The 25,155-nt window shown below is 37.0% G+C and overlaps 1 protein-coding gene across 1 annotated transcript in view; it reads left to right on the top strand.

Annotated features, from left to right (window-relative positions):
- The window catches only part of PRKD3 (protein kinase D3), a 41,609-nt gene that overhangs the window by 13,461 nt on the left and 2,993 nt on the right, over positions 1-25,155 (top strand). The window contains exons 4-18 of the mRNA XM_056486339.1: positions 1,004-1,135; positions 1,809-1,966; positions 3,621-3,810; positions 6,532-6,609; positions 8,045-8,228; positions 9,718-9,841; positions 12,601-12,678; positions 14,317-14,593; positions 17,781-17,833; positions 18,201-18,273; positions 21,178-21,284; positions 21,852-22,013; positions 22,481-22,579; positions 23,358-23,625; positions 24,494-24,579. Of these exons, the coding sequence (XP_056342314.1) occupies positions 1,004-1,135; positions 1,809-1,966; positions 3,621-3,810; positions 6,532-6,609; positions 8,045-8,228; positions 9,718-9,841; positions 12,601-12,678; positions 14,317-14,593; positions 17,781-17,833; positions 18,201-18,273; positions 21,178-21,284; positions 21,852-22,013; positions 22,481-22,579; positions 23,358-23,625; positions 24,494-24,579 (2,069 nt within the window). The remainder of the gene's footprint in view (positions 1-1,003; positions 1,136-1,808; positions 1,967-3,620; positions 3,811-6,531; positions 6,610-8,044; positions 8,229-9,717; positions 9,842-12,600; positions 12,679-14,316; positions 14,594-17,780; positions 17,834-18,200; positions 18,274-21,177; positions 21,285-21,851; positions 22,014-22,480; positions 22,580-23,357; positions 23,626-24,493; positions 24,580-25,155) is intronic.

The raw sequence follows: 25,155 nt of genomic DNA, 5'->3' as shown, positions 1-25,155 counted from the left end.
ATATTGAGCAGTTTTTAAAGTCTTTGATGATAAAGTGACAACTGAGCCTGCATAGTAGTAAGAGAGACCTCTTGACTGTCATGACCTTAGATTTGTAAACTTGGTCAATAAAGTATGAATTTGATAGGTGTAAGGCTGAATCCTTGGCTGCATTTCAAGGCATGTCTAAGATGTCAGTAATTGATCATCTTATTTTGAGTTTTTCATTGCTTCTGGTCAATAACATATTTTGGAAATTTGTTGTCTGTCTCTTGGCAGTCTCTGACAGTTTCCTTAGAGACAGACCACCCAAAACTGAGGCATTTTGAAGACCTGTAAATCTCTTTCAGTAGGATTTAAAAATAAGAATCTGAATAGGAAATGTTAGTACATATAGTACATATCTGATCAAAAAATAGTGGCCATCAGGACAGGGTAATGTTGATGTAAAATACCTGTTTGTTTTTATTTCCTCAAAGAAACAGACAAAAATAATTTCAATATATCTGTGCTTGTTTAAGGAAAAGAATATTTCTTGTCCTGTGGAAACCTTACCCACAGTTCTGTTTTGATACACTGAGTTTAGCCTAATAAGCTTTTACTGCAAAAGTCCTTTAGAAGATAAAAAATCTATCTTGTAGAGCTGTCTTTTTTGTGAAAATTTTGTAGCTGTTACAAAATAGTTTGAAAATTAAGTTGCTCTTTCAAATGTTTACCGCTGCTTTTAGCAAAGCTTGTTGTACCTGCCTTCAACTTAGTGAGGTTTTCAAAAGAGTGATTCATATTGTTGATTTAGTTGGGGCCATTAGCCTACAGAGTTGAATGAATATTTTTCCTCAATAAAAATGTTTACTGAAAACTATGCAGTCTCCTAAATGCATATTTAAATGGCATACAGTAAAATGCTGATTCTTAAATAGCTTTGGTAACATTCTTTAAATTAGCCATTTTTAAAACATGTTCTTTCCATAAATCCTTGTTGATCCTGTGGCAAGAGCTTTAATTTACTGCAATTTTTTAAAAGCTTTGGCTACAGTTGAAGATTTCCAGATTCGTCCTCATGCACTTTATGTGCATTCCTACAAGGCTCCTACTTTTTGTGACTACTGCGGAGAGATGCTTTGGGGTTTGGTACGACAAGGATTAAAATGTGAAGGTAAGTCTCTGATATTTGGTGTATTTGTGTGTGTGTATATCTATAGAGGATGAGGAAGAAGTTGTTTTGTGTTTGGTGTATTAGCAAGTGATAAATTTAGTATTTCATAGCTGGAAGGGTTTGTGTATTAGAAAATCCAAGTTCTGATCTTGGCATTAATGCAAACTATGTGTGACCTTGGGCTCATGACTTAAGAAGTGTTGTTGTTTCCCACTTGGAAAAAAATAGCTAGCTTACAACCTTGTGTTCTTTGCACAAGGAACACATAGTTTGGAGAGACTCCCAAAGGGGAATCCCTTTCCTTATGGCTTTCATCCAGCTGGCTGTGGAGCACTCTGCAGCCTGCTGTCAGGTACTGATGCTGCCTTCTCACTGAATTCTTCTTTGATTCTTGTGCTCCAAAGTGAGGGAGTGATGAAAGCCTCCTGGTGGTGGGAGATCAGCAGCTTCCAAGTCTTAGACCTTATTACTAGAACTGGGCTTACTGGAGAAAAAGCTGTTTTCTGTGAATTGCATCAAGAACACTAAAATAAGAGAATTTGACACAACAATCTATTCCTGCCTTTACAATTTTCCTGGGTCATTTTTTTAAAACTGCTTAATCAAAATATTAGTAGTGTTTTTGTCATTTTGAATTTGGGAAGTTTTTTGAATAAACAAACTCCTCTTCCAGGTTGTGGCTTAAACTACCATAAGCGATGTGCCTTCAAGATTCCAAACAACTGCAGTGGAGTGAGGAAGAGGCGCCTGTCTAACGTGTCTTTACCGGGAGCAGGGCTTTCAGTTCCAAGGCCAGCACAAGCTGAACACACATCCTCTGCCTCTGAAGAAGTACGTAATGTGAAAGGAGAAACGATTTCTGTTTTAAATTCTTTAACCTCTGGAGAACAAGTAGTGTTCTAAGTGGCTCTTGATGAGTATGTGGGAGTCCAGCTTAACCATTATGATTTGTTTTAGTGAATTTTAAAATATAGTGATTCTTAGACTGTGACATTTATTGCTTATTATTACTGTTAGAGATGAAACAGGAAATAAATTATAAGTTTTATATTTAGTTCAAGAACGTAATTTTTTTAGCTAGAAGCTATAAAACCTAATCTTGAAAAAATTATTTTGATGTTTATGACTACTGGTAAGATTTATTCAGTGAACATAGAATTGTAACAATTTATCACAGAATTTAAATTTATGATTTCTGTGTGCATGTTTAGTACCTTTTTGCTGCTTCTTCGTTTTACTCAATGCCTTTTCTGTTTTAATTGCTAAAGTTTTTATTTGAAATTAATTTCAAATAATTTTTTACGAGAGTTTAATTTTCAAAATAATGGAGTTTTCTAAATATTTTTGCCTAATTTAGTAAGCTATCCAGCATACTATGCCTTGCTTTTAAAAACTGATAGTTTGAGGTGGTGATTGGAATTTGGTTTGCCTGCCTCCAGTGTTTTTCATTTTACCCTCTATGTGGAGGTTTGTATGTGCTGTCTGAACCTTGTCAGATTGCTTAAAATATAAATGTCAAGAGTGAATTTCTAGCGTTTTATCTTCTGTGGAAATAAAGGTTCCTGCTTTCTGTAAGGCTTTTCCATCTGGTGTTTTCATGGTTTTGTTTTACAATACCAGAATGTTCTCTTAAAGCTTCTTGGCCAGGCTGCTTTCTTGTCTGGTCACTTTGGGAGCCAACATCTCCCTTACAGCCCCACTGACATTTCTTTTCCTCCAGCAGGACCCCCAAGTCCTTCCCAGCAGGGCTGGCACCAATCCCCAGCCTGTGTTGATACGGGGAGGTGCCCCAGCCCAGGTGCAGTGCCTGTCCTTTGCCTTGTTGAGCCACATAAGTTTCCCATGGACCCACTTCTCAAGCTTATCCAGGTCCTGCTGGATGGCATGGTGCCCCTCCTGTGTGCCACCTGCACCACTCCTCTGGGTGACATCCACAAACTTGCTGAGGGTGCACTCCCTCCCACTATCTGTCCTTGGTAAAGACATTTAATAGCTCTGGTCCCAGTATCAGCCCTGAGGGACTTCACTTATCACTGATGTCTGTCAGGACACTGTACCATTGATCACTATCCTCTGGATGTGACAATCCAGCCAATTCGTTATTCTCCTAAAAGTCTGCCCATTGAATCCATCCCTTCACTGGAGAGTGAAGGATGCTATGATGACCATGTCAGAGGCTTTACAGAATTCCAGGTAAATGACATCTGTAGCCTTTTTCTTGTCCACTAATGGAGTCACTCCATCCCAAATCACCTCCTTGTTCTTCATGTGCTTTAGCATAGCTTCTGGTAGGATCTCTGTGATCTTCCCAGGACAAAGAAAAGACTGAAATATCAGTGGTTCCCAGGGTTGTCCATTCTGTCCCTTTTAAAAATGTTAAAAAGTTTTGGCCTTTTTCCAGTTCTCTTGGCTGCTGTGACTTTTCAAAGCAGTGATGGCAGTAGAACTGTTCTGGTACCAATTATGTACTCCTCCTTTCTTCCAGCGTTGCTGCCCAGAACCTAGTAAGAGGATTCCCTCTTGGAGTGGCCGCCCCATCTGGATGGACAAGATGGTGCTTTGCAGAGTGAAGGTCCCACACACCTTTGCTGTTCACTCTTACACTCGCCCCACCATCTGCCAGTATTGCAAACGGCTGCTTAAGGGCCTTTTTCGCCAAGGAATGCAGTGCAAAGGTAACCATTTTCTGCTGCAGCAGTACATTTCAGTAAAGGTCTTGTATTTAAAACTGATTGCAGCTTAGGTGGCTGTGTACTGCAAAATAGGGAAATGTAATTTTAAAAAAAAATTCATAATTTTCAGAAGATCACAGCAGCCCTCATTTTCATTATAGTATGCTGTGCATTGTACATTTTTCTGAAAAATAAGATTCAATTGTGTAGATGGAAAACACTATAATTCTAGAAGAATAATTATGAATTAATAAAAATGGAAAATGCTTCTTTTTGCTCAATTTCTGTATTTTAGCCTGACTGCTAAAGAATCTGTGCGTTTTCATTGTATTATTCTAGTACAGGATACTGAGTATTACCTTTTGGAGGTAGGTGCCTGTACTGAACTTGAATGGTTTTTATGCAGCATATGTTAACATGCATGGCTTCAGTTCTCAGGCTCTTCCATGTGGTTCCTAGGACGTAACTAGTGCTATCTCCTTCTGGCTTTTTATTACTAGTTAGTGCAGATCTGTCAGCTTTGTTGAAGGGAACAAAAGTCTAGTGATGAATCATAAATATTAATTTGGAAAGGAGTTTCCATTTCTCTCATGTGAGTTTTTCAAACAGGAGTATCGAAGGTCAGCTTTTTGAGAGAGGTGACTCCATGCATTTTCAGTTTGCTTTATTAGAGGAGAGAAAAAATTGTAAGCTTGCAGCTATGTTAACTTTTTATTTTATTAGTAATACTGCTGTCTCATGGAAGTAAGGAAGTAGTTTTATCTTTCATTTCTGTTGTTATTTGCAGTCTTTGTAGTCTGTTTGAAGTCTGCATCCTGAACTGGTTTTGATATTTTTTCCAGTCAGTGTGTCTCTTGGATATACATGATACAAAAATAATGAACCTGAAAGAGATGCCTTGTGGTTTTAACATACAGATACTGCTGGCCATATACAATTGCTGTGACTGTATCCAGCTGAACAAATGGGGCTATCACATCAGTTTCAGGGAATTGAATGATACTGGATAAAAGTATTATTTGTATGCATATTGTAAGCATTTATGCATGGAAAGCAAGCCTAGAGAAATGCTATGTATATGTGCAGGACAGAAATTAAGTGTCTTAATAGGCCTCCATTTATGCAGTAAGATCCTATACTTATTTTTAATATATCAGGAATTGATACCAAGCAGTTCAAATATTTTCATTCTGCCTTCTGGTATAGAATCTTAAGGTTTCCCACTGACTTCCTTGTGCACGTTCACAAAGCTTGGGGTCTTTTAGTAGTTTTATGTTTCTGATTACCCAAAGAGCCCTGGATTTCTTGATTTAATTCAGATTTCTGTTTCAGCTCTGAGGATGATGTTTGAGATGCTAAGGCTGTATTTGTGGTAATAAATTAAATGTACCCAGAAACATTCCCGGACACTGAGGTCAGCTGGGACAGAGTGACCCGTATTCATGAACAAGTTTTCTTAGCATCCCAGCCTGGGTGGCTCTATGCAGGCTGCTTGTTTGGAACAATTTCATAGGATGCTCTGGTTTATGAGCTAGACCTTGGAACTGTTTGGGATTATGCTAATACTGTGGGCCAGAAACATGCTAGGGGATGTTTGTAGTGGTTTACTAGACTAGAGAATTGCATTGCAGTATCCAGGAATGTTTCTGAATATAGTTTAATTTATTAGGATAGATTTAGTCTTCTAGTTTCGTGACAGGATTTGAAATGTCTCTGTTTCTTCCAGCCTCCTTTAAATAGTGAAGTAATTGTATTCCATAATATGGACTGAGGCCACGGCTGTAAAAAAGACTGTTCATGGATCTCCTAGGATGCATCATTTTAGGCACTCAGAAGCTGAGCAGTATTGTATTCTGCTCTAGAATTTGGCTCCTCTGTTATTAAAAATGTTTTTTCTCTTGTCTGGGCTTAAAAGAAAAACACATTGAGCTTGCTTTGGATAGCAAAATAGGCTAAATTATCAACATGAAAACAGTTGTGAGGACAGTGGGGAGTTTTGAAATTTGTTGTGTTGATGGAGTTGAAAATCACAGGGATGCTGCTAATGAAGGAAATTCCTGTTAATACCAGTAATGTTGTACACTGGACTTTGTTCATAGGCTGTGTCTGATAGCTGGGGTGCAGAAATGGCTCACATTCCAGGTAAAATTCTATCTCCATGTCAGGCCAAATCTGAACATAATGTAATTCTGTCTGCCCCGTGTCAGCAAGAAATGGAGCTTGAGTAGTCAGGCAAATCTGTAAGCTGAATGAGAGGGGAACTGGACTTCAGGATTTACTACAGAACATATTTGCTCTGATGTAGTTGTGTGATCATAGAGGCCTCTGATGTCTGCAAGTCTTAGTTGGCAGGTGGGGAAAAATGTTAGAGATGAGACAGTGAAATCATATAGCAATGGAAAAAAGGATGTGGAACAAATGAAATAATGGGAGAAATTACATCATGAGGGAAAAAATAGCTGCAGAAAAAGCTACAGAAGTAGCAAACTGTTTTGTACTGGAAGGGGAAGTACTGACATAATAAATAGTGGTGGGACAAATCAACATGTGACATAAGGACAAGATTGTTAATTTCCTCCTGGAGATGACCTCATTGGTGCTGTCTTCAGTTACATGCAAATGTATGAATCTGAACTGAAGTTTGTGTTGGAAGATGTGATAAGTGTTCTTGTCTGGGTGGGAGTGAAATTCTGGTATAATGGGCTTATTTATCTGCTATTTTAGATTGCAGGTTCAACTGTCACAAACGCTGTGCACCTAAAGTACCTCGAGACTGTCTTGGAGAGGTTATTTTCAATGGAGGTAAGATGAGAAACATACTTTCAAATAGTGAGAGATCTTTTGAGGCTGAATAAGATGCATTAGTATTTAGTACTGTCATCTCTGAATATTTGAAATATTCTTATTTGTCTTGCCAGTTTTTTCACTAAGGTCAGTGAAAATGAACAAGATTCACTGTAAAACCTACGCTCTAGTGACTTAAATTTTACTTAATCAGCCTTGACAAGTTCACTATCCTTTGCTTTGGATTGCTCAATGAAAATGACAAATCTAGAAGCCACCCCAATGTACAAGTATGAAGACCTATTGTAATCAGTCTGCTCATTGTTCACCCATTAAATAGATACTTTAAAACATGAATATCTGAAGACTCGTACCATTTTTTACAACTTTCTCATATCCATGATTTTTACTAGCCAGAGTTAGTTGAGGTGCTTGAGATAAGAGAAAGGAGAAAAACCCCAAGCTACACCAAAAGAAAGAACTCCACTCTAAGTTCTGGAAACTTCCCTGAAGAAGGACTGCTTTCTGAATAGACCTTGCAGAATTGAAAGAGGAGTGTGCAGAATACTTTGTGGAAGAATGTTTAGAGTATTTTTATAAGTTTTAGACCAGTGTTAAGCTGATGAAATATGGGATAGATGAGCATATAAGGATTAAAAACTGATTGAATGGGTGGGCCTAGAGAGTAGTTATCATTGGCAAGTAACTTGTGCTGTACCCCAGGGGCTGACAAAGGGTCCAGTCCTGCTCAACTTCTTCATTAGTGATCTTGATAGGATCTTGTACTTTCTCCCACTCTTAATTGAACTCATCCCAGATGAGTTATACAAACACACAAGCAACCCTCCACAAACCAACATACAAACAAAAAAACAATCATAAAAAGGCTACAGGTGAAGATATTTTGGTCTTAATTCTTACTTTTCCACAGTACCAGTTGTATAGCTTCTGCCTGCAGAAAATTAGAGGTGAATAAGATCTGTTTTGCTTTTCTTTTTTCCTGCAATTCCACGGCCCCCCTTTTCTTTCTTACTTTTCTTATTATGGACTGCTAGAGCAGGGAGAGAAGAGTTTGGTTTCTGGAATTTCATTTGTCCAGGTATAGTTCTCTGGGTCATCTCTAGCTATTTGAAGGTTGCTTTGTCCTGATTACTTGTGGAACAGAATTGCTTAACGAGACTTAGATTTAGACTTTAAGCTTTTCACTCTGTTTCTTTCAGTATGGTTCATGTTTTAGTTGGGTCTCTCTTGCCTTGACATTTAGCAAAATGAAATTGATAATGTTCATTAGCATACTGTGCATCTTATAGCAAAAATGTAAAGATTTTATATGTTGTGATTGTAATTTTATGTTTATTTCCATAAGTCTGAATTAGGGAAAAAAGTGGGTTTTGAAGGATTTTATTTTTTTAGTTATGAGTTTGATATAATGTCTGACTTGTGTTGTTTACAGAACCTGCTAGCCCAGGCCAGGATTTGGATATGCCAATGGAAGTTGATAGCAGTGAAATGAACAGTGATGGTAGTCGAGTTCTAGATGATGCTGAAGAGCCCTCTCCTCCAGAGGACAAAATCTTTTTTATGGATCCATCTGACCTAGATGCAGACAAAGATGAGGAAGCTGTCAAAACAATCAGGTAAGTTATAGGATTCTTTGCCCAGGATGTATGTTGCTTATTGTGAGCAAATTGTTTCCAATTAGCCTAGTTTTATTGCTTAAAGTGTATTTTCCCTGTTTGTGGAGTTTCTTTTATTTTAGCTTGAAAATACTTTGTAAAGTTCTCCTGTTGCAAGAAAATCTGAAATATAAATAGACTAAAAGAATATAGTCTTTTCTAATTGGAAAAAGTGTTATGCTGTGACAGTTATTGAAGAAATACAACCAGATTATCAAAGCAGGATAAAACCTATGACTTAACAAAGCTAGTGCATCATTAAGGTCTCTCTGACTTGAGCCTAATTTACTGTTATATATGGGTGGATTTAAAAGGCATTAGTTAGGATATTTTAATATTGGCATCACAGTCTATGCATGTTATGCAATAGTTTGCATTGTTTATCTGGAAAGCGATTTTTCTGAAGTCTTTTATCCAATAACTGTTAACATAATTTCTTAAATCAAATTTGATCTTTTAATTTTTCTGTTATTTTGAGAAGTGATCCTGATTTTCTCAGTCATTCTTAGTAAGATAAGCATGGTTGTGTTAGGTCAAACTAAACATCACTGTAGCTCAGGGCTTAATGACAAATTTGTGAGGGAGAGCATATAATGATACCCCACAACTTTCAGTGATTTATAGCTCAAGGATCTCCTGAGTGGGAAACAACATCTACCTCTAAGTAGGATTTTTCCATTTATTTCTAATCAGATTTGAAGCAATTCAGTTTTTTGGCATGACAGCATCCTATAGCCAATTCTGTAGTGTAATAGCATGCCATGTTAAAGCATCCTTATATTTTTTGTTTAGAAACTGCCTCATAATGCATGTTTACAGATGTGTATGTTAGTGCCATATGTAGAGTTCTGATGTTAGGTACCTTGGTGGTTGACTTCATATTCAGTGCTGTTAAAACCTGTATGTTTAATTAAGGGCTGTCTCAGAATATTACAGATTATCAAACCCTTGTCTACAGGACAGTTAATATACCTTAGCATTGATAGAATTTTCTAGTGCAGTTGTGATTTAACACACCTTGGTTTATATTTTCACAAGTTGAGAGTTTGCTTTGGTAGAGACCTTCATTAACAGCAATATTATGAAGCAGTATAATCAACTTATATAGACAAGAAGAAATTATAGTTATGCCGATATTAATTATATTTCCATGGTGTAAAATGGCATAAAACACCAGCAGTCCCAGCAGATTGTTTTGAGAGAAGGTGATTTCTGTGGATGTCCTCATTTCAGCGTGTTTCTTCTCTGTTCCTTAAGTGCTGCAATACTTGCCCTAGGAGAGCTAGTAGGAGCTCAGATGCCTTATCAAATTAATCCATCAATTAAATCTGTATGGAAAGAAAAGGTGTCTGTTCCTGAAACTTAGGGACTAAATGTGTAAAACGAGTATAATTGCAGTACTGTTGTATTTTAACTTGTTACATATTAAACTGTTGTATCTTCTTTTTAGTCCTTCAACAAGCAATAATATTCCTCTCATGCGAGTTGTACAGTCAATCAAACACACAAAGAGGAAGAGCAGTACGATGGTGAAAGAAGGATGGATGGTCCACTATACTAGTAGAGACAACCTGGTCAGTTACTTTAGTTTCTTCCTAAATTATTTCTCTAAACTAGTGTATTTTATTTCTGATTTAGAGTATCATTTGAAAGAACTTAGCTGTGATGTTCATTATAAAGAAATCTGGTTCAAGGGAGAAACTATAATTTATTCAAAATCTTCATGTGGTGATTGAACAGTACTTTTCCTTCTCCCCTTTAAGACGAAAAAGCATCTCTACATTGTCTCAAATGAATTGCATGTGTAGTGTTTCAGCTTTCCTGAGAAGGTAACTTGGAATAATTTGCTTCTGTCTTCTTTCTCTTTAGCAGTTGAACTAAATACTTGTGTCTCTTTCTATTCTACTATGTGAAAAGGTGGAAATCATAAGAATATTATGTGTACTGAAATAGTTGATAGTATTATTCTAATGATCTAGGTATTTATAAATAGGTATGTGTAGATATGGGAGCCCTTAATTCCTCTAGCAATTCACTCTAAGGATTGTGGCTTGACTGTATGTCCTTGGGTATGCAAACATCCTCCAAAAAGACTGTGTTGTTTGTTGCCAGTGTAATGAGCTCTTAATTTAGTAGGCAAGCTACTTGGTTTTGTGTATTGAGGAAGGCAAGACAAAATAAGGATTCCTTCTCTGATAGGAGGAAGTGAATCCTCTTCTTCTTTTGGTAGATGAATTTAAGAAGTTCCCAGTCTCATTTAGAACATTATGGTATATTGAGACTGTCCATGAAAGGCAGAAGAAATACTTTTGCTTTCTTTATCTTTGTGGCATCTGGTTGAATGCAACTTAAAGAATTTAGAGGAGTGAAGTTATTTTAAGTTCTGATGAAATCAAGTTGAGGGGGGATAATAGGCAGCTCAGGTTACTGTAATGTTTTCACTTTTTGTGATTGTCAGCTAAACTGACTGCTGTAAATGGTCTTTGTGAAATTACCTTAAAAACCATTTCTTTAAGGTACAGTTTTCTAATACCTAGATGTACTTATCACAGTAAGTGATAAAGTAAGTATCTAGTGTATTTTAGATGTGGTTTTAGCCAGGACTATATGAAAGTCACAATTATCATCAACTGGCTCTGGAAAAACTAAGGCCAGGTAGCAGACAAAGGTGACTGGTTCTAGCAGATCTGTTCAGGGCAAACTTGGTATTCAGCTGTAACTTTCAGTACAACCAGTATGTTTTCCCATGGACTTTTTTTTTTTTTTTTAACCTCCCCTTAGAACAGTGATCTGATGAAGCACCTTAGCTTAGTTTGATTTTCTTCATCTGTCTGTCTGGCTGCTATCTCGATGACATCAACTGAAAAAGGCCAGTCAAATGGAGTATCCTGACCCAAAGCAAGGTACCTCCTGCCAAACAAGATCTCACAGAGCTTCCTAATGGGAGGAGACTTCCGTGTTGGGCATTACAACATCGGCGATTTCCCTTGGCCATTCTGTTCTCAGCATGTCAGACTGTTTCCTATTCCTGAAACAACTGGGCTGCCTGTCACTTCCAGACAGGTTCATTTTAACAGCAGGATCTGGGTGCTTCTTGTGCTCCCTGCTTAATAAGATGTTTCTCTCTAAAATGAGAACTTTCTATGTCATCATCTTTACTAGTTTTCTGACACTGGTCCCGTCCTTTCTCAGAGTAGGATATGGGGCAGATTATGAATCCCTGAGGAAGTGACCAGCCTTTTCCTTAATTCCTCTCTTCCAGAGTCTTTCCTGATTCATGATTCACTAAAGAGCATATATGTCAAAATGGGGGGTTTACCCTTTTGGTTTCACCCACTGTCCCAGTGCTGTCTAGGAATTTCTTTTAGTTAAATCCATTTTTGATCTAGTTTTCTTTTTCTAACTCCTATAGGTTGACCTACCTTCTCCCTGACTAAAGTGATTAAAGCTCTGTTTAAATATGCCTCCCCCCCGCCAAAAAAAAAAAGCCTTTCTTTTACTATAACAAAGTTTATAAAATATAAATATAATACAATAATATTTCAAACTTTGTCATCCTAAGTTAGAGTTAAGGGTCTTGGATTTTTGTCCCAGAAAAATTGAAGTGGTTTTCTAACTATATGAGCATGGTGTAAGCAAAGTATCTTAGATTCATACAGCCATATTAGCTTTCTAAAAGCTTCTTTGTTTTAATGAATATTCTTCTGCTTAAATTACAAGACAGTCATATACAACAGTTAATCCATGTTACTTTTTGGTGGGGGAGATTTATTGTTGGTGGATACTTCTAGCAAATGGCTATTTAGTCTGTCTTGGATTTTTTTTTTCCCCCCACAAAGTATTTTTTTCATTTGAATCTCATAATATGTCTGTTTTGCCACTGTATTGACAAAAGAATTAAAGACTTGTTAGGCTTGCTCAGAGCTTGAACCTTTGCTGTGTTGTTGTGAGGGCATAGAGGGAGACAGCATGGCTCCTACAGTTGTCACTAAATTTAAATGACTCAGATTTTGTGAGAATATGCACCTGAAGTAAAACCTCTCTAGTAACTGTTTTCTTCTATGTGAGGTAACTCCTGTTGTCACTGCTTTTGCTGTAAGGTAAGTGATAGTTTTGCTAGTTTATGGAAATAATTTTTGAGCTGCTTCTTCAATTAAAACAAAGTCTTTATTCCCAAAGTTTATGTTTTTCATTTCTGTAGCTAAGATTAAACTGCAGATTACATTTGAATGATTATCACAATATTTTAAAGCATTTTTAAATTTAAATAATGAGATAGCAAAAGCCATATGAGAGATTTATTTCTTATGTAATTGTACTGTACATTTTGTAGAGAAAAAGACATTACTGGAGACTGGACAGCAAATGCCTCACACTATTTCAAAATGAATCTGGAACAAAATATTACAAGGTAATTAATGATGAGTAATAATGGTGTTTCACTTGATTTATTCATTGCTTTATAGATATGAAATCTACTTGTGAGCACTTTATGTATTATCTCCATTTTCCCATCTCTTTTTGAATCAAAACTCTGACCAGGTTAATTGTTGCCCAAAGCCTGTAAATGAGAAGGACCAAGACTAACTCTGAGAAGTTGCTTGCAGCTCCTGCTCTAATTCCCTTGAGTATGTCTCTCCTTACATTTTTGCATGTACTGTTCTCCTGAATTACCTGGCATATTGAGCTTTCCTCACAATTACCAGAGAATTTCTTTGGCCACCAGTCGAATGAAGGCTTGGATTTTTGTGTTCTCTGAGTAGTGACTGAAAGTTTGCATGCTTATGTGTTTTATGTCAACATTCCTCAAATTAAATTGCTTCCTACTGTACAACTGAAAGTTTCAAGCAAGATTTACAGGAAAATTTACTGTATAGCCTTATATTTATATAAATGGAGCTTAGTGTATTGTCAATGCAGGGTTGTGTTTGGTGATGGAATATTCAGAAAATGTATTTGAATGTATAAACAGGACTTTTCCTTTTCTTGTCTTATACCTTTAGGTGGGGGTCCAAATCTTGCAGCTTCTTCCTTTATAACATCTCTAAGATCAAGCCTTTTCTCTGTACACCCAGCTAAACTTGCCCAGATCCTTTTCATCCCTCTCTTGACCAATGCAGTCTCTTCTCAGACCTCTCTGATACTTGTATTGCCCTGTGCATTCAAAACACAGCTGGTAAAATATGTTCCTTGCTTGTTGCTCTGTTATGTCACTGCTTTTAGTCCTTTCACTTGCCCCTTTGCATCCCTTGTCTAAACTGCTTAGATCTGATTGTTTGTCATTCCTGTTAGAGTAATTCACAGTTTTTGCCTTTACATTTATTTGCTCTTCATCTCAATCAGCTGCTGTCTCTTTTCCTCCTAATGCCTGCCTGGTGTTTACCTGCTTGTTCACTACTTTTACAAGTGACATACACCTGCACCTTTCCATGGATATGGAATGTCCTCCTCCAGCTAGTGTGAACTTGAAACCATTTCTTCCTTCAGATCTGTTCTGTAATACTCTTGTGCCATGGTCTTAAACTGACCAGGTAGAGGATAATATCTGTATGCAGAAAATGTCCATTAATATCTGTATAAAAGAGAATCTTTACCCAAAACTATTCTGATGCACAAAGCTGTGCTTATTGATTAGTGTGCACAACTACATCCTCTCCTTAATGTTTCACTTTTTCCCCCCGATGCTCTTCTCTGCCTAAACTGTATAAATTTCAAGGGGAAAATTATTATTCTCTAGTTGTGCATCACTTACCCATGCAATGGGAGTGTGTCTCATGATGAATATAAGTGTAGTTTGAGTAGAAAATAGTAGTTGTGTAGAGAGAACTGGTGGGCCTGAAAGTCTGTCTAGGCATGTGTATAGTAATTCACAAAACTGGGTGGGCAATGGTCATGTGCAGTTTGAATTTATTTATGAAGCTTGGTATTTTGGCTTTGGTTTTTTGTTGTATTTGATTTGGTTTCTTTGCAACGCTTGAAGTTATGGGTGTTAGTATATTAAAATATTCTGTGCATTTTCATTTTTTAATTTTTTAATATCTTTCTTCAGGAGATCCCACTTTCAGAAATTCTCCAGGTGACTCAGCCTCGAGATTTCTCACACGTGGTGCAGGGCAGCAACCCCTACTGTTTTGAGATCATCACTGACACGATGGTGTACTTTGTTGGCGAGAACAATGGCAGCACTCATCACAATCCAGTTCTTGCTGCCTCTGGAGTTGGACTTGATGTAGCTCAGGGCTGGGAGAAAGCCATTCGCCAGGCCTTGATGCCAGTCACTCCCCAGCCTAGCGTTTGCACTGCTGCAGGACAAGGAAAAGATCACAGTAAGCAGACAAGGAGCTGCTGTTCATGTGCTGAAGTGCTGATGGTAGTGATTCCTTTGGGAATAGTGCTGCTTTAGTGTGAAATATTGCCTGGTGAATCGGGTCCATCATTTTCCATGAGTCTCTAAAAAGTGACACTCAGGTTTGTGGAGGGTGGGCAAATCCTCTAATCTTGTAGCAGAAAGTAGAAGAGAATCAGATTTACAATATGAATGAAGAATGTGGAGTTTTATTGTGGTATCACTAGGAACACGGACACAGATGTAAAAAGGGAGCACAGATTAGGTATCTCTAATATACATAACTAAATAAATGTATTCCAATTATATGCATACACTTTGAAAGAATTTAATTTGGATGTTTTTTGATGTTAGCACCTATATATACTTACATATTTTAAGTTCTGTGAGATGTCAGTAGCTGTGAAGGGAAGGAGTTAGTGTTGCAATGTAAATACCATCAGTGATGTAAAAAACTTCTGAGCTGTAGGTAGTTATAAAAAGTACCCTGTTCTTCCTTTTATGTACCTTCACTCCCTTTTTTCCTCTGTCATAGGATTATATTTATTATCAAGGTTCCACTAAACTTACATATTGTTTTTTTTCTTTTAAGATGTCTCCTTGTTCCTTGCAACAATATTAATTCTCGTTCTGTATGAGATTTGTGCTTTCACTTTCTAGTTTCCTTTCAAATTCCATCTACTCTTTAATCTCCTTGCAGTAAAATTTTCTTTTGCAGGAGGTTCTGAGATCAGTTTCTCTGTCTCTGATATCTGGCTGCTCTGCATCAGCAACAGTTAAGAACATAAAAATGCTAGTCTGAGATTAAAGGCACTTTGTGAATGTAGCAGTGGTCTAAAACAGTAAACTATGAAATGCCAGTACTGGCATTGGTGTTTAATTACAGTGAAGAAACATACCTGTGGGATGGTGCCTCATACCTGGCTTTATAAATACATAAAATGGCACTTTTGATACGGAATTTTTAGTTTCTTTTATATCTCTATATATATAAAAATATAAAAAAGCTCTCTTTGTTTTCTAGCACCTAAGGCAGACTATTGCTGACAGACTTGCAAAGACACTTGATTTTTTCAAAACAAATAGTATTTCAGATAGAAAGAATAACATTGGTAGGGAATAGAGCTGCAGTGGTAGATGCTGAGAGGAAGTGTTTTAGTGTGTTTAAGATTGTAGGAGTATAAGAAACTATTATGAGTCAGGGAGTGGCATTTGCTTATTTTTAGACAACTCAGGTTGGTTTTTAAACTCTGAGAAGGCCACAAAATGTCTGTTCATCTCTCTTCTTCCAACACTATGTGAATCATTAAATGTATCTCAAGAGCCTTTAAGGTAATTAGACTTTAGTTAAAAAAAGTCTCAAGTATGTGCTTTTAAATGAAAAGAACAAGAGAGGGAGGGAGACATTGCTAGTGCTTGAAATACTTGTGACAGCAGGGAATTTGTAGTGTCAGTGTCCACGAGGCACTGTCTAGTTATTATACACCACACTGGTTATTATACACACACTGGTGTTATTATACACCACACCAGAGGTAGTTAGAAAGGAGGATGTTCTTCCAGTCTGACCCATGGCAAAGAATCCTTTCTAACCACATGGCTGGTGTTTGGGGTGAGGTGTTTCTTTGTGGAGTGATTCTGAGCTAAAATGAGAAAGCAAGCTGTTTATCTGCTGTAGATTATGTATTGAATTGTGGCACTACATTTTCTTTAGAAGTGACTGCTTCTTAGCCCTTACTCTTGCACATTTCAGACCCTAGCAAAATGGATTTATTTGGAGGGATTAACTCACTGTTTACCTCTGAGTTACTTTGTATTCTGTAGCCATCTGCGGACAAGAGTTCAGTGTGCTCTGTTAAACACTTTCAAACACAGTATCTTTATTTTCTAGTTACCTTGTAGCAGTTTTTGTTGACCTTAGGATTTTTTTTCCTCTGACTTACTTGTTTTCCCTTGTGTTCTGTATGGTTACTTCAGTGCTGACTTGACTATAGTCAATAATCAGTAGGCATATGCAAGACTCAGAGTTCATGTTTCAGATGCAGAATTCAGGGTGTCTTTGAGAATTAGTATTTGTTCCTATCTTCTCTGTAAATTTCTTCTTTGAGATAAAGCACAGGCTCCAAAAATCAGACATCTTTTCTTTCTCTAAATTCTCTTTAGGATTATAAAGGCTCTTTTCAAAGTGCCAGTAAGTGTGTTTTCTATCTACCTTGTATAGGAATTCATTCTTTTTTTTTTCTTAAAGTTAACGTAATATAACAGAATTGTTAGAGTTGGGAGGGACCTCTGGAGATCATCCAGTCCAACCCCACTGACAAATCATGGTCCAGGTTACACATGAAAATGTCCAGTTGGGTCTGGAATGCCTTCAAAGAAACAGACTCCAAGTGGTGGATGTCTGTTAGTCTGAGATGCTTTACTTTGCCCTTAGAAATCAAGAGAAGTGTATTTCTTGCCTTCCTTGATACAACTCTTCTTGCCAGTGCATCAGCATTATTCCTGTAATGAAAAATTCATGTCAGTGTCTTCTGCAGACTGAAGAATTCTTTATCTGATATATTTACTTGGAAATTGCACTTCCTGAATGTGCCCTTGTATTCCAAGGATTGTTATGCTCCTGTAGTTTATCCATGAAACAAAGATGGTTTTTTTTTTAATGTATTATGTGCTTTATTGCTTTTAAAATTGTCAGTTATTCTGTTACTTGATTTCTTGGATTTGTTTCCTTTTCTTGTGCATTAATTCTGTATATCTTGGTGCCACAGAAGAAAAGAAGCCACATTCATTTGATTAAGAGGGATCTATCTGCTTCTCTTGCCTATATTTTTCTTTATTGCTACCAGAAATCATTGTTCATTTAGTGAACTGTGATAAAATTGCTATTGCTTTTGGTTCTCCAGCTGTCTATTGTGTACACACTTGTATTGTTCTACTATTTTTGTAATCAGGAATAGGACAAAAAAAGACAAATAATCCCAGCAAAAAGGGTTATTTATCTAATGAATTCCACAGTATGAAGTTTCTGCAAAACAACACTAGAAATCATTTCACCAATACTGGGTTAGAAGTCAGTAAAGGGTTTTTTTGATTTTCATTTTTCCACACTTTTTCTAAAAAGTCTGTCCTTTTTATATACTTACTTGGCTTTATCTTCTTTATTGCAGAAGAATTGTCTCTAAGCATCTCTGTTTCAAATTGCCAGGTCCAGGAGAATGTGGTAAGTCATGCATTGTATTATAATGATATTTATTTGAGTATTACAAAGTAATAGCAAAGTAGTAGCAGTGTCTGGATGAGAAAGCAACACCAGAGCACTGTAGGTAAAGAAGTACATGTTATATGCAGGAAGTAACCTACTTACCTGCCATGGCTCTTAGTTTTTATGAATGTATGTCCCTGCTTTTGGTGCAACTCAGTGGATCCTCTTCAGGAAAAGTTTGTTGTGTTTTCCCCACTCCATTGGTACCTTTTACAGAGTTTGATTAATGCCAAATATAATTACAGCCTGTCCAGTAGTAACTAATGCAGTCTTGAACATTTTTATGACTCCTGATATTTGTGATTTCTTTCTTTTTATGCATTAGGATATCAGCTCTGTGTACCAAATATTTGCTGATGAAGTGCTGGGTTCTGGTCAGTTTGGTATTGTATATGGAGGTAAATGGCATTATGTTCCATTATGCTTTTTTAAGGTAGAATGTCTGCTTGATAGAATTATCCTTTTCATACTTACTTAGGTGTATCTAGAATGTCTAGGTGAAGTTAATCTTATTAAAAGTTTTGTTTGGATTACTTGGCTGCATGTCTGCAGTTTTATGTTTTATGTCTCTATGCTGTTTTATGTACAGTATTTATTTACAATCAGATTCTTGCATTTACAGTTTTGCATTGGCATCCTAATCAGTTTAGAATGTGTTGCTTTTGACCACAGTTAAATACAAAGCAATCCAATTTGGCCATGTTTAATGATTTTTTAAAAATTACAAGTTCTAACACTGTTGTTTGTGTTTTACAGTATTAGAATTAATATTGCTGTCAGTTGTACATGTTTTGAATGACACCTGAGAGATGTGGCCAAAAGCAATTGGAAAAACACATTGTTTATGGTTTGACAATATGGATACAATCATATTATTGACATACTTGATGTGAACAAATTTCTGTCAGCAGGGTAAAGTAGAAAGAGGCATTCTTTGCCAAGAGTGTTAGTCCTAGGTTTCAAGTCTAGTATTATCTCTTAGTTTTTTAAAACCTTTTGTTGCAGCATATAACTTTAGTTATATGTAATATGTTTTTAGTATGTAATCACAAAAAAGAAGAAATACTAGAATTGCATATGAACTCTGTTTCTATCTCTCTCTCTTTTTTTTTTAATCTCGTGTTATATCTCAAGTGTTGAGAAAACCACAGACCATAAATCTGGAAAGAAAGAAAAAGTCATAAGTTATGATTTACAAGTGGTAATCTTTCTGTCACGTTTTCTTTCTAATCAGGAAGTATTGTGGCTATGATTTTTCTATGTGCCAATTGTGTAGTTAGATACTTTATTACTTCTAAACTATTTGGTGGAAATACAGTTTGGTCTGGTTTTACATCACCCTTGATGGAGGTCAGGTTTTTTGCCCCCTCTGTATTTCTTAAAGCATAGTGTGAATCAAAATGTCCTCCCTCTCTTATGAATAGAAATTAACAAATACAGATACTTATTTTAATGATTGGATTTTATTTTTCCTAAATTGCCTTGTAGATAAATCTCAGCTTGGTATTTTGCATGATTCAATGCTTGCAAGTGTAATAAACACTTATAAAAAGCTTTCATTAACTTTTTTTAACTGAATGAGGGCTTAAAATATAGAGGATATGCTTACTTATTAATATAAAATCACAAGCTGAAAGAGTAGAAAGACAATATAAAAGACTATGGTTTGCTGGCTCTACACACTGCTTAATTGTTGCTGGTATTTGGGGGGGACTAGATTTGGTAAATTCTGATATTGGCTTATTGATATGTGCAGTCATACTGAAATAATGGTAGCAATTAATAAAAAAAAAAAAAAGTTGCTTTTATTGCAGTTGTGTTTGGATTGGGTTTTTCTTTTTTGTTGTATTTTTTGTGGCCTCTATTCTTGACAAGCATTTCCAAAATTACAAATCAAAGGTTACAGGGTATGGATATCCAGAACAATTACCCTTTGCTTTTCCTATTTTGAAAGATCTATAAAAGGTAGTTAGAAAAAATACTACTCTTGACATTTTCTTACTGATGTAAAACTTGCACTGAAAACTGTCTGGTTGTGTTTTGTTTAATAAAAGGAATTTTCAAGCTGCTTTTCTGTTACTCTTCATGGGTGATTTTTAGTTTTAGTCTAGCTTGTGTAGTTAGGTGTTTCAGTAGATGGGTTGGCTTGCTTTACATTCTTTAGCAATCTAGCATTTGCCTTACGTGTTTTGCATCTAGTTTGTAACTGATTATATTTTGCTGCATTTCATTATAATTTCCTTCATCTGTTGAAGATAAGCCCTTTCATGATGATGTTAAATGCAGGTGCAGTAGTTGCTTAGCAGGGCAGTTGCTTAGCTGTGCTGGCCAGGGAGCAGCAGGGGAGGCTGGCTGGTGGCTCTGTGGTGTAGCTGGGCTCCCCACAGCAGTGCTGGTAGAACCTTCTGTGCTGCTTGCACTGTAGCTGTGTGTGTCATCCCTTCTCCTAAAATGGCTTCCAAACCCTTCACTGTCATGTAATGACACTTCTCTTTGGTGCAGACTTGCTGTTCTGTCGTAGTTTAGTATTAAATGTCTCAAATTTCCAAGGTCTTGCAGTGTGTGATCCCATTAACCTCTCTGATGAGACTGAAAGGTACAGTTCAGCAGCTGTGCAGAAGCTGGGGAAGCATTAACATCTCCTCACTTAGCCCTGGACACAGCCTCCCTGCATATTGCAGAATGCTTCTCATGGAGCTGATGCAGGTTGCACCAAGAAATAATATGTGGTGCTGTCAGCATGGTGTTTTTCTTACCACCTTTTCTTACCACAACCTTTTAGAGCTTTTTGATTACAGCAGACTGCCCTGGGTGTTAAATGTGTTGCTGTTCTTTGGGGCACCTAATTACCCTCATATTCCCATAGAGTATTAGGTGTATAATTTCCTGTGCACGTGGAGCCTATGAAAGTGTGAAACCACGGGAGTGGGTTTGTTGATCTGTCTTCACTTTGGCCTTGAATTGCTGTTGTTTTTACAGGAGAGGCAGTATTCTGTGGAGTAGTTATTACTTGCTCATGTGCAAGTCCCTTGCACAAGCAAAAACTTCACCCAATACATCTAATGTCAGTGTGTGTGTATCTGACAGCAGAGTAGCTACTGGTTTTAGTTTAAACTACAGAATTCCTGTGGAGGCTGATCACTTCTTTTACTTAAATACCATTTGCATTTCTAAATACAAGCCTGGTAATACTGTACACTTGACAGAATATACTGGTTTCCCCAGAAGGAATTTCTGCTGTAATGTTTTGTAGCTATGAATTGCTTCTACCTCTTGGTGGCTGACACTGACTTTCTGTTTAGGAAAACATAGGAAGACTGGAAGAGATGTGGCTATCAAAGTCATTGACAAGATGAGGTTTCCAACTAAACAGGAAAGTCAGCTTCGTAATGAAGTAGCCATTCTCCAGGTATAAAAGTGCTTTGAATCACGTTGGAGTTTTGTCTTAAATAGACCATTAATGAGTTTTGATATTGTGTTCTGAATTGATTTTTAAATTTACATCTATGATTTCTGAGTACTTTCAGAAGAGGGAATCTTATAAAAGCAGGAGCTCCTGAGTACTTGGTAGACTTGATAACTTGGGGAGTGATATCTATCCTGCTGTAGGGGATCCCACTGAAGCTATGTACTGTGTCTCTACGTTGTCTCCCTCGGTGTTATTTTCTGCTCTTTTCCACTACTGGCTCCTCGATCTTTGAGTATTATTCTTATACTTGGTAGCTTGAGTACAGAACATGCATCAACTGTAAAATTAATCATTGCAGCTAATTTGTATTAAACAAGTTATCCTTAATAGTTGGCATGTTTTATGGATTGACATTTGTTTCAAGCTAGTTTCTTTCCTTAGATATGTTTTTCCACCTGTATCTTTTTAACTGGGCTTTTTTTTTCATTTGTGGTCAGCATTTCTGTGTAATTCAGGATATTTCATACTGTTTTATTTTAGTGATGTACCTGTGCTACTTTGTTTTAGAATTTGCACCACCCTGGGATTGTGAACCTGGAATGTATGTTTGAAACCCCAGAACGGGTCTTTGTTGTGATGGAAAAGCTGCATGGGGATATGCTAGAGATGATTCTTTCCAGTGAGAAAAGTCGACTTCCAGAACGAATAACTAAGTTCATGGTCACTCAGGTGAGCAGTCACTTCCTCTGCTTTGAGAGAAAAGGCTAGATTTGGGTTTTGTAATTATAAGATGAGAATTTGGAGAAGGGGTTTTCTGTATTTTTATTTAAAAGAGACAGCGTAGAGAGCTACACATCTAATGAAAGCTGAAAAACAAGAAAAGAACTTTGAATGTTATTTATGTTAATTTTTTGGCCCTTCTTTCCCAAGTCATAAGATTATGGACATATAAAGATGAATGTCAAAACAATAAGCATTCAGAAAGACCTAGGAGGAGGTGGGGGGGAAAAGGTTGGGGAAGATAACCCCTCTTATTTTCAAGTCTTGGTAGGCTGGAAAAAACACTACTTGCACAGTATATATGGGTTAGTTCTTGAGGACTATGTTGATGAAAATTGCTGTGTTGGTTAGTGTGTGTATCTTTGACACTTCTGATCTGCTTGAATATGTTCTGAAAGTATTCTTTCAATTTGCAGATACTTGTTGCTTTGAGGAATTTACACTTCAAGAATATTGTGCACTGTGATTTAAAACCAGAAAATGTACTACTAGCATCAGCAGAACCATTCCCTCAAGTGAGTGAAGATTAAACAATATTTTTCATTACTATTCATTGGGCTTTTTTTAAAGCAATGTTGACTTTGCTTCTTAAAAAGCAACTTCTTGTGGGATTTTCAACTGGCTTCTAGAATTACTTGAACTGCATGTATTTTTTTCCCCTTGTCTCACTAAGTGCCTTCAGTGCACTGCTCTTATACTCTGAGGAGGGCTTACTGACTTAGGTTTAAATGATGGACTTGGTCTGGATCCTTTTGTTTCCACAAGTGCCTGCTGTGTTCAAGTTAAGGAACTGTTGCAGGATCTTAAAGATTTGAGCATCGGTGCATGTCCCAGCTGTTAATGCATTTTACTGGGATGTTCTATCAAGAGCTAGCTGGGTCTGAGTTCAAGCTAGAACTCATTGTTTGATTTCTCTGTAGCCAAAGCCTCCAGCTTCTGGAATATGATTAAGAGGAAAGTGATTTGGCTGGGATTCATGTGTATTTTAAACTTTGGTTCTGTGCCTTTTGAGTTTGAAAATAAGCTGGGTTTGGAATCAGGATATTTTTTCCTTTATTTGCACACTTGTACAGTAACAATACACAAACTGCCTCAGACCTGAGTCTGTGCAGGGCCAGTTCAGGTCTTGATCTGAAGCGTGGTTGACCTGCATGCTGCAAAACCAGCAAGCTAAAACCCGAATGGACTGGTTTAATGGGGTGTCTGCTTGCATACACACAATGCTTAAGCAATAGCAGAAAGGGTGGGAAGTCCAGCAGAGATTTCTCAGTTTAAAGTGTGCTGCTTTTGCAGGTAAAGCTGTGTGATTTTGGCTTTGCACGCATCATTGGTGAGAAGTCTTTCCGGCGCTCTGTGGTGGGCACTCCCGCCTACCTCGCCCCTGAGGTGCTCAGGAGCAAAGGCTACAACCGCTCCCTGGACATGTGGTCAGTAGGAGTTATTGTCTATGTGAGCCTCAGTGGTACATTCCCGTTCAATGAGGATGAGGATATCAATGATCAGATTCAAAATGCAGCGTTTATGTACCCACCAAATCCTTGGAAGGAAATTTCTAGTGAAGGTAAAGAAATTAATTTTTCTATCAGAATGTTTGTGTGTGTAGGTAACGCATTCAATGCTTAAACGTCAAGGTTCATTTAGGAAGGAGTGTGAAAATTATTGATAGTTTGAGTTTACTAGACTATGCCAAAGTGGATAAATATGAGATAAATAGGTTTGTGAAAGATAAATTGTTAAATATAATGCTTTAGATAATTTTCAGGAGATTTAGCAAGAAAACTGAATTTCATGCATGATGAGTAGGATGAGTAATCTGACACTTCCCAAAAGTCCCAAAAGAAAGTTAATTCTAGGTGGGTATTTGCTGAATGCTGACATATTTTATCTGAATCATAATCACAGAAATGGTTCAAAGTTTAATCTGGAGTTTTGGTTTGTACATTAGGAAGTATGGCTTTAAGTGTCAGGTTTGAACAACCTAGAAATTTACAAGGCTGGTCTCTACAGCTCTCCAGTGCCAGCTTTGGTTCTATGTTGGTTGGTACGTGATTAATACACAGGTAGATGTGGAAGGATGTATACAAAAGTATACAATACTGGAAATACCTATGTCATTGTGGAACACAGGATTATGCTCAAGCTTTTTAGGCATATCTGAAAATCACTAAAATCAGTAGGGAAAAGGAGTAATGAATAACACACTAAAGCTTTTAGTGTTTCTATCAAAAGTAGGGGAAACTTACTCCATACCTATTTTGTAGCCACATTTAATATAAGCAAAGCTAAGTATAAAATGCAAGAGCTTAGTTAAATTTAAAGGAGTTCAGTGTAGGATATACTCACACATAAAGTAATTTCTACTGCAGCACGTGAATGATGATAGAGGTTATTAGTAATTAAACAATATAAATTTTGTTCTTCTTTGCCAGCCATTGATTTAATAAACAATTTACTTCAAGTGAAGATGAGAAAACGTTTCAGTGTTGACAAATCCCTTAGTCACCCATGGTTACAGGTAAACCCATCTGCCTTTTTCACTATGTTTATAATGGGTGAATAATTTTTTTTTTATTAAATCCTTCAAAGGCTTATAAAATCTGCAAGTGTCACATTCTGTTAACAAGCATTCATAAAGTCTTGAGCATTTCTGGTTTTAGCTCTACATTTGATGTGCTCCAGGGTTCTGACCATCTGTGAATGGCTTCTTTCCTCAAGGGAAATTTCTTACTCTCTCCCCCACCTTTTCCTTTGTCTGGCACAACATGGATTTACTCCTCTGGCTTCCCCCCTAACCGTGGACAGTGATGAGTGCATGGAGCCCTGTAAAATCAGCATGGAGACAAACATTGTTTGCTCAGTGCTGGAGTGGACACACTGGTGTGTGCTGTAACTTGTAGTTGGTTTAGAAGAGATTTGTTTGGAATGGGGTTTCTCTGCTGCTTTGACAACCTTACATACTAGCCTCTTTAATTTTGCACTGGTCTTTGTGGACAGTATTGGGCCCTTTTTTTTGTTTTGTTTTTCTTTTTAGCAGATCTTGTTGGTTATATCTTGTGGCTATTTACACTAAAAATGGACACAAGCTGCAGAA

The sequence above is a fragment of the Oenanthe melanoleuca genome, chromosome 3, assembly GCF_029582105.1.
Source record: "Oenanthe melanoleuca isolate GR-GAL-2019-014 chromosome 3, OMel1.0, whole genome shotgun sequence".
In the NCBI taxonomy this organism is placed as follows: domain Eukaryota; kingdom Metazoa; phylum Chordata; class Aves; order Passeriformes; family Muscicapidae; genus Oenanthe; species Oenanthe melanoleuca.
The sequence above is the reverse complement of the archived record's forward strand: the minus strand, read 5'-3'. Positions and strand labels throughout refer to the sequence as shown.